This window comes from Lissotriton vulgaris, chromosome 11 (assembly GCF_964263255.1).
Source record: "Lissotriton vulgaris chromosome 11, aLisVul1.2, whole genome shotgun sequence".
Taxonomy (NCBI): domain Eukaryota; kingdom Metazoa; phylum Chordata; class Amphibia; order Caudata; family Salamandridae; genus Lissotriton; species Lissotriton vulgaris.
In genome coordinates this window covers 943,040,927-943,053,797 of record NC_141699.1, presented here as the reverse complement: position 1 = coordinate 943,053,797, position 12,871 = coordinate 943,040,927, and the positions used below count along the sequence as shown (strand labels likewise).

At 47.5% G+C, this 12,871-nt stretch overlaps 1 protein-coding gene across 1 annotated transcript in view; it reads right to left on the bottom strand.

The window, feature by feature from the left end:
• LOC147683721 (ceruloplasmin-like) overlaps nt 1-12,871 on the bottom strand; it is a 427,036-nt gene that overhangs the window by 100,779 nt on the left and 313,386 nt on the right. The window contains exon 14 of the mRNA XM_086944094.1: nt 10,412-10,540. Within this exon, the coding sequence (XP_086800220.1) occupies nt 10,412-10,540 (129 nt within the window). The remainder of the gene's footprint in view (nt 1-10,411; nt 10,541-12,871) is intronic.

Below are 12,871 nucleotides of genomic sequence, written 5' to 3'. Positions count from 1 at the left end.
GGCACACTCCCTCCCGGAAGCCCCAAAAAATATTTAAAGGCGCCATTGAGGTTGGGTAGAGGGGGAAGCTCAAGTCAGAAGAAAACTGTGCTGGAGTGGGTTTGTATCCTGGAACTGCTCTGACAAGAGCAATAGAGATCACAGATTTAACTGAGCTGTCCCGCTCTAACTGCACCGTTATGATGTGCTTCAACTTACCTCAAATCACAGGCCCAGTAAACACCTCAGTCTGCGGTATCAATGCATTCCACTCCACAGCTAATAATTACCACCAGAGGCTATGCTATTGAGACATTTTCCTTAAAGCCAACGGTGACAAATAAGCAGGGATATTTACGTTTTAAAGTCATCCAAATTCTTTCTCACATGCAAGTATTGTTGTGGTTTGAAAGGGAGAGATGGGAAGGTGCTGTGACTCGACTCAGCTGGCTTGTGATGCGAGAGTCTGGGACAAGTACGTAAGGCCACAGATGCTACTGGACCAGAGAAGAAATGAATCTCCGACAATGAGACCACAAGGGCAGGTCTTGAGGAACAGAACTGCAGAGTTTCTGATTTAGATGGATAGAGAAGTTAAACATATACCCGAAGGTTTCAAGAGGAGCGCAAATAATTTTTAAGGGTAGCTGAGGTAAATCATCTCTTCTGTCCCCTAGAGCATCTGCACATTCTAAATGGAAACTCAGAAACAGAACTCAGCTGTGGCCATCGTCTGAGCCATATTCTCTAATCCAGACTTTTCTCTATGACGAGTTGGCTGTATGGTGGTCCAAGATTACCCCGTCATGCCCACCAAATTCAAATTAAGAGAAGAAGGCAGAACCAATAGATTCCATTTTTGTACATCTAAGCCAACAATGTGCCACCAAGTCAAGTTCATTAGAGAGGGTGACGTTCATGTCCTGAATATTCACAATAATTTTAGACTGTCAAGGGACTGAACAAACGTCTACAAAGGTCGCACAACAAAGGCAAATAGACCCATTGTACTTTCGTGGTTGGCAATCAGAGCGCTTCACAATAGGAACAGTAATGAGACATGAGGAGAAAATTACAAGTGAACAAATTACAAAAGCAGACGTTAAGTTACATGAGGTAAAAGTGACAATTCTGAGCAAACAAAATACAAGAGGTAGCAAACAGTGCATTACAGGAGGAAAAAGTGACAAGTGTGCAGGTTACAAAAGAAAACAAAGTACAATTAGAGTTAATATACTGCAATATATGCTAGACACTCATGCACAAGAACAAACGTTACGTAGGCAATGGTGGCACTTGTACAAGTATGAAAAGCAAACAAAATGTGAGAGGTAGCAAACAGTGTGTTACAAGAGAAAAGTGGCGTGTGTGCATGTTACAAAAGAGTACCAAACACAGGTACAAGGATAATACTGCAATAAATGACAAACACTCCAACCACAAGAACACACTGGGAAGGCACTTTCTTAGTCATGGAGAATAGAATTTTCAGTAATGGGAGGTCTTCTTCAGATAATAGAGAGGGCGTGAATTACTTTTGGAGGTGTCTTTGGAGGAGTAGAACTTTGAGGTCCGTTTCAAAGGCCTGGGAGGAGGTGGTGGTCCGGAGCTGAGGCGGAAAGGAGTTCCAGATTCTCACTGTGTTGCCTGAAAAGGATTGGGCCATCGATCTTTCCTTCTTGAAAGTGGGAGGTTCAAGCAGTAGATTTTCCGCATTACGTGATGGTCTAGAGCCTCCAGAGAGTTTCAGTTTATTCGCCATTTAGCGAGGAGAGGAGGAGTGCACGGCTTTGTGGGTGATACAGGCAGTCTTGTAGATAGCTCTAGCCTCGATGGGAAGCTAGAGGAGGGTGGATAACATCAGTGTGATGCTGTGTGAGCCTCAACCTAGTCCCAACAGCCACGCCAGGCCCAGCCTCAGGCAGGCCCAGCACCCAGCCTCAGCCCTGGCCCAGCCAAGCCAGGCCCAGCCCCCAGCCCCAGGCAGGCCCAGCACCCAGCCAAGCCAGGCCCACCCCCCAGCCCCAGGCAGGCCCAGCACCCAGCCTCAGCCCTGAGCCCAGGCCCAGCACCAGCCAGGCCCAGCCCCCAGCCTCAGGCAGGCCCAGCACCCAGCCTCAGCCCTGGCTCAGCCAAGCCAGGCCCAGCCCCCAGCCCCAGGCAGGCCCAGCACCCAGCCTCAGCCCTGGCTCAGCCAAGCCAGGCCCAGCCCCCAGCCCCAGGCAGGCCCAGCACCCAGCCTCAGCCCTGAGCCCAGCCCCAGCACCAGCCCAGGACCAGCCACGCCAGGCCCAGCCCCAGGCAGGCCCAGCACCCAGCCTCAGTCCTTAGCCCAGGCCCAGCCCCCAGCCTCAGGCAGGCCCACCACCCAGCCTCAGCCCTGGCTCAGCCAAGCCAGGCCCAGCCCCCAGCCCCAGGCAGGCCCAGCACCCAGCCTCAGCCCTGAGCCCAGGCCCAACACCAGCCCAGGACCAGCCTCGCCAGGCCCAGCCCCAGGCAGGCCCAGCACCCAGCCTCAGCCCTGAGCACAGGCCCAGCACCAGCCCAGGACCAGCCACGCCAGGCCCAGCCCCAGGCAGGCCCAGCACCCAGCCTCAGTCCTTAGCCCAGTCCCAGCCCCCAGCCCCAGGCAGGCCCAGCACCCAACCTCAGCCCCGAGCCCAGGCCCAGCACCAGCCCAGGACCAGCCACGCCAGGCCCAGCCCCAGGCAGGCCCAGCACCCAGCCTCAGCCCTGAGCCCAGGCCCAGCACCAGCCCAGGACCAGCCACGCCAGGCCCAGCCCCAGGCAGGCCCAGCACCCAGCCTCAGTCCTTAGCCCAGTCCCAGCCCCCAGCCTCAGGCAGGCCCAGCACCCAGCCTCAGCCCTGGCCCAGCCAAGCCAGGCCCAGCCCCCAGCCCCAGGCAGGCCCAGCACCCAGCCTCAGCCCAGAGCCCAGCCCCAGCACCAGCCAGGCCCAGCCCCCAGCCTCAGGCAGGCCCAGGACCAGCCACGCCAGGCCCAGCCCCAGGCAGGCCCAGCCCCCAGCCTCAGTCCTTAGCCCAGGCCCAGCCCCCAGCCTCAGGCAGGCCCAGCACCCAGCCACGCCAGGCCCAGCCCCCAGCCTCAGGCAGGCCCAGCACCCAGCCATGCCAGGCCCAGCCCCCAGCCTCGTCCCAGGACGGAATGTATGAAGCTCTGTGGTTATACTGAATAAGCAGCTACCCATGTTATGCCATCTATTAATGTAATAACTGCACTTTCACAATTGCTTTATTAACCTTCCTGCTTTCTCAAATTTGCTTGAAAATGCACGATTTTTCTTCTTTTTTTTCAAAATTTTCTTGGGGGGGGGGGTCGGTGTTCTTGGCTGCGCTCGCTCGCTACGGTGCTGTATGCAAATCACTTTGCGCCCCACAACTTTCAAATGTCACCCACCGCCCCTGCGCATGACTAATGGTCATCTCTAAATTTGGTGGACATCAGTCCGTCAAAGTGGTGGACGTAATGTCTTTCGTCACCCTGATGGATGGAATACCGTCCGCCAAGCTCTAAATTGGCCCTTCAGCCTATTTGCTATTTATGGGGAGGCTTAGCCAATACAAATTACCAGCTTGTTACTCCCAATTTTTTTATCTGCCGTTATCTTTCCAGGGAAGAAAGGTCTATTCTATGCGCGATCAAGACATGGCAATTCCCTACCTCAGCTGTTGTGCTCTGTTATCCCATACATCCACCACTCGCTCCCCCAGAACAGCACACTAAGCTTCAAATATAATACCCTCCTTAGAACCACCACTTGGCACAGGACTTGTGCATAGCCCCAATGAGACTCTTGTTCTGAAATGAAAATGTGCTAAGAAGGTACCCTGAAATCCAAAATGTCCCAATGGAGAGTCTCATGGAACTCCCTCTCTCTCTTCCTGGCTGATGTTCGACCAGTCTGTTTTAATAACAGAAGGCAGGTTCCTAAAAAATATGCAAGAATTGTGATCCAGCCAGAGATGTGTCTGCATTCGTAAAGGCACTCAGCTGAGCTCTAGCAGCATACATTTCATTTTGGAAAACTGCTAAAGGCCATAGGAAAAACATATCTTACATATCGTATGCCAGTATTGGTGGTTTCGGTCTTGATTACATAAAAGGTGCAACTTATTTTTATAAAAAGTTAACAAACTAATGTTTAAATGTGGTTTATTTATTGGGACATGTCATGAAGTAGACTGCGAGAATAAATGTATGTTGTTATGTTTTGGGTGTAGGTGGGAAGGAAATTCTTTATCTCTTTCACCTCATATCTGTACTTTGTTCAACTGAGCTAGGGAGAAAAGCACAGAAAGTTGTTTAACCGAACTGGCAGTTATGAAAACCAGGAAATAAATTGGTGATCGCCAATTTAAACAAAGCACAATGACAATTAAAATGTGTACTGCCTTAAAAAGACATGTTTTCAGCTAACAAGTGTAGGGTTCTATCGTCTGGGTATTTTGATATTGCAAGTGAAAATTAGAGGTACCATCTGGACAGAGCGATGCCCGCTGGCCAGGCATCTGACCAGGGATTCTGTATTGCTGGGCAAATTCTAGACAGTCAAAAGAATTGAGAAAGGCAATAGATTGTGAAAGTGAATGGGACTCAAATAAAAGTCTAGAGTGCCCAGCGTGCAAATACCATCTGGAAAATGAGATCCACGTTTTCTTTTTTTGCCCCAAATATCAGGCTGCACGCAAATACTGGGTGAAACCTATCTGTAGGAATCTTGGCTTCAGAGAATGTCACAAGGCCTTTAGAGCACTAAAATATGACACGCACCCTCCCATTGTTTTGCCGACTCCCGCTTCTTAAACGGGATGTGGCTTAAACGTAGAAATTTTCTAATGAAATAAATTTTGAACTATACAGCAGTATCAAACATAAAATATACTTCCGATAACTATTGAGAATGGTTTAATTTGATCTTAAATATGTGTTGGTTTTAGCTATGTAATGTAGTTGTATATATATGAATGCTATTGTCACTGATCTGTTTTATGTTATTTATTCTCGGTAAAATAGTGTTTTTATGTATTTTTATCATCCACTTTTATGGTCCGATGTGACCGAAATAAAGTTATCAAAAGAAAGAAAGTGTTGTACATTAGGGTGCACACGGGCCAAACATCCGGGCTGGGAGTAAGCATGCATAGGAAACCAAAATGGTCTGTGTTAAGTTCATCGTTTCAGGACAGGATTCCAGGGCAGGCAGTGTGTAGATGTGGATTCCCTCTGTCCTCCCAGACTGACAGCAGGACTTCCACAAGATGCATGGTACTGGCAGATTGTCAGGTTCATGAGGATGGAGACACATTGAAGAAGAACTTCCACCTTTCGCTGTGATAAATCTGCCCTCCAAAATGACACAATTCACTCTGAGCATGGCCTTCTAGGTATGATTAAACAATCACAATAACATCACACACATTCAGAAGACCTGTTGTTGGGACTGAATGGCTTCCAATGAGGGTTCAGTTCACGCTCTCCCGGAGGTAAAGTAAAAATAGAGATAAACCCCCGGATTACCAGAAAGAGTCTGCCACTATTCTCATAGCTGCCAGGTGTCCCAGCTCCATGCATAACTAGCTAGCATAGTACAGTACAATTTTTCTTAGAATTTTGGGATTTGTACTTTTATTTATCTCATTATAAAGTGACACATGGTCAAGGGAAACCTGGCAGAGCAGCTACAAACTGTCAGCCTCCCCTTAGTCCAGTGAGGGGCATTAATCACCATTTCTGGGCTGACATGCTCACAGGCTTTAGCCCTGGGAGGTGCTCAGCGCAGTAAAGCCATTGCCTGGTAGGCTAACCTCCACCCCTTGGTGATGGTTCTTTCCAGGTGCTTCAGGCTTACGTCGTGTAATGCCAGGGACTTCACGTCAGTCAGGGACTGGAGCCAAGCCATCCCACACTTTCACACTTCATCACAGGGTAGGCTGGGACCAGCAGTCCTTACTGACCCCACATCACCCTTTGACGAGTTTCAAAAGGGTGGGTGTAAAGGCTGCAGGCAGCAAGCTGATCATTAGAATCTGTGTGGTTTATCACCACAAGCAGTGGCGTAACTAACCTTGAGGGGGCCCCCTGCAGGGTAAGTGAAGGGGCCCCCTCTGGACTCAATCTAGAGCTCCCCAGCAGAAGTGCGGTGCTGACGGGGCCCTCTGGAGGGTGAGGGCCCCCCCGCACCGCGGGGGCTGCAGGGACCTGTGTTACGCCCCTGAACAAGCTTTGATGAAGCTGTAGGCATCGTTGTCCTGGCTCCCGTGCTGCATTTGGAGTGCCTTGTTGGGCTTGAGAGGAGGCACCTAAGCTTTCCTTCCGTGTTCCTTCCTCCAGTGGATCGAATATTTTGACCCTCTGACAAGCACAGATAATAAACAGCAGTGCCCTTAGGCTCAATGTCAAAGCTCTCAATCGTGGTCTGCTTTATGCAGCCATTATATCGGACACCGATTGAGAGCTCTGGAGTTGAGGCTGAAGGCAGTGCGAGTTTCTCACAGTGCTTGTTAGTGAATGAAAATTGACTTTAAAGAAAAAATAAAACATGTACTTACCCAATGCATCGGTGTACCTTTCCGTCTGCTATTGGCAGTCTGTGGTTCCAGCACAGGCTCCCTTCTACCAAACCAGACACTGCTCTCATGCTTATGATAATGTTATGATGAGAGAAGGACCAGGATTGGTTGGAGCACGTTGGCTTGACCTCCCTCAGGCGCTCGGGGGGGGGTGCCTGCTCTCCACTCAGATGTCTAAGGTAGCTCGGGTTGGAAAGGTTTGAAATGCGCATGTCTGGCTGGTCATTGCAAGATAGCCAGACAAAATGACATGCGCACTTTACATAGTAGAGCACACCATTCCTCCCTGCTGCTGCCAATCAGCACCAATGCTCCGCCCTCAGACTCGGATCGGCTGCGAGTATGAAAAATAAAATGGTACTAAATTCCTTTAATAACAATTTTATTTTTCATGTTTACTTTGCCAGCGGCAGTGGGGGGGGGGGGCGGCGCTCCTCCACCCTAATGATGAACCATCGCTTGGACCAAGAACATCCAGAGCAGGAGAAAAATGAAGGTGCTCTCCAGATATTTCTCTTATCAGATAAGCGATCCGACAAATCAGACAGGCCGGGTGAGCTTTCCTTTTGTAGTCTGACTTGGCCGAAATGTTTCACAGTATGTGGGTGTATTAAAGACATGAGGTATGGGTCTTTCACCACATCTGCCTGCAGACCCACAGTGAGGAGCTTGATAAAACATGCTGCATGAAGTGCACAACCAAGTGCCCTTTTAGTGTGATTTTAAAAGGGCATACTTCTAATACACATTTTTAAGCCTGTTTTTCTCCATAGAGATTCGTGCTCATAGAATCATAAACATTTTCATAAACGACATTTTTATCACCAAGACATCTTTTGCTTCTTATCCTCTATTGACTAAAAGTAATAACTTTAATTTGCACCATTGTAACCAGACCAGCCAGACCTTAAAAGTCAAAAAGTAGCATCTCTCTGCAAGGCCTAGTCTCTCTTTTCACAGGAGAGGCAGAAAGGCACTTATTCATCAGGGCCAAAATCTGCTCTGCTAATAAAAACATGTAAAGATAAATAAATATAACCAGTGGTCGTAGTGTGATGCGTCTTCTTAGTTCGACAGGGCATGATGACCCGGCAGCAATGGAAACAGAGTCTTATTCCTGCTGCGTCCATCTGAGTAGAGGCACAAACCCAGTAGGAAGTGGGGCATCTGCCATTGAAATAAAACATACATTTTGCTGCCACTGGCTTTACACATTTCTTTCAATATTCCCTTTCCCTCTTGGGTTGATGTGATTTGGGGTGGATTGGATTGAGGTGGGGTGGACTGGAGTGGAGTAATTTGAAGTGGGCGGATTGGATTGATTGGGGTGTGTTGGATTGCATTTAGGTGGGTGGATTGGAGTGGGGTGAAATGGATTGAGTGGGGTGGATTGGATTAGAGTGGGGTGGACTGGAGTGGAGTGGAGTGGAATGGACTGAGATGAAATGAAGAGTGGGGTGGAATGAAGTCGGTTGAATTGGAGTAGGGTGGATTGAAGTGGAGTAGAGTGGAATGCAGTGGAGTGGATTGGATTTGAGTGAGGTGGGTTGAATTTAGCAGGGTTTATTGGATTGAGGTGGCATATAATGCAGTGGATTGAGGTGGGTTAGATTAGATTGGATGGGAAGGACTGGATGGGGTGGGTTGGAGTGGAGTGGATTGAAATGGGGAGGGGTGGATTGGAATGGGGTGGATTTAATTGGATTGGGATAAGGTGGTTTGGATTGCATTTAGGTAGGGTGGATTGGAGTGGGATGAAATGGACTGAGTGGGATGAAATGAACTGAGTGGGGTGGATTGAATTGGAGTGGGGTGGGCTGGAGTGGGGTGAAATGGAGTGGGGTGAATTGGACTGGGGTGGATTGGAGTGGGGTGGATTGGAGTGAGGTGGATTGGAGTGAAGTCGATTGGATTGCAGTGGGGTGGATTGGATTGGAGTGAGGTGGATTGGATTGAGTGGGGTGGATTGGATTGTGGTAGATTTGATTGAGGTGGATTGGATTGGAGTGGGGTAGATTGGATTTGATTGGATTGGGGTAGATTGGATAGGAGTGGGGTGAATTGGGGTTGGTTGGAATGGATTGGGGGAGGTGGGTTGGATTGGGTGAGGTAGATTGGAGTGGGGTGGGTTTTATATGGATTTGAGTGGGCAGATTGCAGCGGGGACAACTAAATTAGATGGGAATTGGGCAAACCTGTTTTGGTTGGATTGTTGCTGATTGGATTGGGGCCCATTGTTTTGAATTGGAGGGGGGCATATTGGCCAGTTGGTTTTGGAATGGAGTGGGGCAGATGGTTTTGGATTGGAGTGCAGCAGATTGGAGTGGGGCGGATTGTTTTGCTTTGGAGTGAGGCAGAATATTTTAGATTGAAGTGGGGCAGAATGTTTTGGATTGGAGTGGTGCAGATTGGAGTGTGACAGAATAGACTGGGCATATTGTTTTGGTTTTGAGTGGGGTGTATTGTGCTGGATTGCTTTGGGATGGATTGGGGAGGGAGTGGGATGAATTGGATCAGAGTGAGGTGGATTGGATAGGAGTGGGGTAGATTGGATTGAGCTGTATTGGTGTGGGTTGGATTGGATTGGAGGGATTGATTGTTGTGGATTAGAGTATGGTAAATTGGGATGGAGTGGGTGGATTAGGATGAAGTGGGGCAGATTGGAGCTAGGCAGACTGGAGTGTGCAGATTGTTTTGGATTGTATGGGACAGATTGGAGTGTGGCAGATTGGAATGGGGTGGTTTGGGGTGTACTACATGATTATGTGTTGAAGCATCATTTCAGAAATTACACCTAAGAAAGAAACAATGTCGCTCTGCAATATTTAGAAGAAGATAATCCTCATTTTTTGAGAACATTGCCCATGAGCAAAAACAAAAGAAAACATGAGTGCAAAGTGAGAAAATAAAACTTGGTAAAATTCAAGAAAGTTAACTATAGAAAATAAATCTCTGCAATTTTGTTTGTCCTGCTGGCCACGTTTTTGCCAGCAACACTTTCTGTTGGCGGGGCACTAAAAGTTAAGCAGAACAAAATAGTACCCTAATCAAGTGGGGGACAGCGTACGGGTACTGATTAAGTTCAATCAGTCAGTCCTTGGTCCCTGCTCCACAGAGAGGAACCGGAATGTGGTTAGGTCTGACTTGATAAATTACGAGGCTGTAAAGAAGAGTTCCATGCAAGCCAACAAATGGGTAAGCAACGGGCAGGCTCCAAGCCCTTTTATTTAACAACAGGGTGACTTATTTACAAGACCCTTGCGTCACAAGTACGCCACTTTTTCCCATTTTAAAAGTGGCCCACCGGCGGTGCAAGGGGCTTGTCAATAAGCCCCAGTGTCTCTCAAGCGAGACGCATGATCTAGTGCATGCTCTCGCAGGCTTGACCGTCAAAATCAACTAATTTTGCCTGCACAAGGATGTGCACTGAAAACACCACTATGTATGAGAAATTAATAAAGATAAAACAAGTGTTTCCAGGAACAAATACCCCGAATGTTAAAAACGGTACTCTTCCGAGAAGCGTGGGGTCTGATATAATTTGGTTGCCTGTTCTCTGTAATCAGTTTTTTCAAGTACAAACCCTTAGAGACCAATCGGTGATAACGCGCTATACAAATGGAATAAATAAATAAACAGTGTTTTGATTAATAAACCTACTACTGCCTTTAATGATGCTGGTCAACACTACTACGTATGTTCTGAAAGGTAGCATCATCAGCAGATTAGATTACTGCAGCTAAAACTCCTGATAAGAAATCCAGCTGATACCACACTGTCAAGTTATCTGTCCACACTACAGAAATGCGCCACACAAAAGTGAACTGCAGTGGTGCTGTTACCTGGGTTTGTTTCTTTAATCGTAGGGTTGTCTATCTTCACTCCCGGGGCATGTATTGAGTAGGGTGTGTTAGCATTATTTTTTAAAACAATTTCAATTCTGTCGCCAACATTTCCTCGAATCAACGGTCCTGGAAAAGAAAGATAGCATTCTACAAGTTTCCTTCTTAAAACAACAACACACAATCAGTCCAAACATGCACGCTTTGCTTCAGTTATGTTACAGGGTAAGTTTTTTTTAAAAATTATTTTATTGGAAATTGCAAAGTAACAAAAGCAGCACATATATGTGAACACTTTACAACCGTGGCAGGAAATAATTGTTTTCCTGCCACGGATGTAAACACGCATGCTTCAGGTAAAGCATGTGCCTTCCGGCATGATATTCGCGTGTGTATGTGCAAAAGAATATCCACACGTTGTGTAGTGGCCCCGCTAGTAGCCCAGAAACGATGGAAGTGGGCCATATGGAATGAGCCGTGCATATGTGCAGATGTGTAGAATGGCACTTTCATGCAGGAAGGGGGTCAGGGGAAGACAAGCTGTGCTGACCATGAAGTCAAGGTCATGACTTGTATGGATGCTATCTGTGACCTGCAGGACCTCAATTATTGCCTCATTAACCAACTGGGAAGAGGTCACAGTAGAATTTCCAAAGAGTGACCAGGAAGGGAAAAGGAACTGGGGGAGGGAAAGTTTGTGTAGTTAACATCAGCAGCTGGAGTAATGTGTCTCCTACTTGATGGGCAAAGACTGTGAGGAGGAACACACACTAGAGCTGCAAATAGAGGTCAGTGCGATATATGTATCATGTTGGGGTTTGTGGGTTTCGAGGAGGAAGCGATGATGAACTCAGAGTAAATTATGTTGGTCTATCTTGTGGCAGTGGGCACGGGATCAGCAGAGAGGACGGCACATTAGGCGGAGTTCAGGGGACTGACCAGTAGTTCGGGGTCAACAAAGTTAGGGGAGGGGTGTTGGTGAAGCGGGTGCAATTGGACCCATACAAGTGATTCCTGTGAAGCCACACAGTGTGACATTCTCAGCCACTGGAACATGAGCTGGTGGGTTTTAAATGACCCACTGTGATGTTTGGAAACTGGACCAACATCAGTATGTGTCTGGCATCTGTACTATGCAGACCATTGCAGACCAAGGACCTGTTAATTTACAGTGCAGGAGAGCCCTCTGCTAGCCATGTAATGAAGACACACTCGCCCCAGCAACATCTAGTGGATAAGCGAAGGTGAAAAGGAGGACAAAGGCCAACACCACTCTGAAGGCGCCCCACCATCATTCCACCACATGCTTACATGAAGAAGACAGAGGGGCTGGAGATGTCCAAACGAAGGAAGAGGTGGAGGTGTAGGGCAGCCGGCTAACAAAGAAACAAAATAAAAAAGTAGAATATTTTCTACGGGTCACAACTTTTCCACTATTGGGATTCTTGGGTTGGTTTGAACCGGTTGTGTAATTGATATAGAAAGGGAGACAGTATCCTAGATCTTCCTATGGAAGCCTCTCTTCCCTGCAGTTTAGAGTATATGGTAAATGAGCAAATAAACACTGACAACATGTCACATTCCACATCCTGTGGCCAGTCTTCTATAGTAGAAGAGGCTCCTTAAGCATGCTTTGATGCCAGGGAGGGCAACACTGACTCACCAGGTGTATCACCTCCTGGAGGACAAAGGTCACAGTAGGTGTGAAGGACTTTATAGAATGGCAAAGCGTGTGGTGGCTGTACCGTGCCAATGGGAGCTCAATAAGGAGCGCTCCACGCATTGTAAGCCAATGGGTGACGTGGACCTAGGCCCATTGCCAAACGGGCCGAGCAAATGCATCAAGTACTTACACAAACTCAGCATGGAGAAGGGTTAATTATTATGTAGTCTGCTTTTTATACAGTCAAAAACACAAAAAGGTGAATAGAAAAATGAGGTTAGCAATAGCATGGAATCTAGACAATGTAAACATACATATGAATATTACGTTATATTTGTCAAATTTACATTTTGAAAATTATTCTTAATAGGCGTGTCAATATTTAAAAGCTTAAAATATACATTACAGGATCACCAATGGGGACCAGCGTTCATTGGTTAATCGAAGTGGTGGGGTGGGCATAGGAGGAATGATGATATAGTACCCCATTTGAATCACAGTAGGGGTGAAGAGGAGGCAGATATTCGGGACTTACTGTGCATGGCAAGGCAGGTCCTTCAGTATGATCACTTCATCATCGTGTGAGGGGGAACAAACTTAGGGGCATATTATCAACAGAATGCGATGATTATCGCAAAGCGCACTTAGCACAACTTTTACTATTGCTGGCTATTGCTGGATTACATCGCCGTGTTAGCGGCGTAATAGCAACGCTTTGTTCAGAGGAGATGTAAAATCCAGCAATAGCGGTGAAAACCAGCAATAGCGCGATAAAGCCAGCGTTATTTTGACAGTGC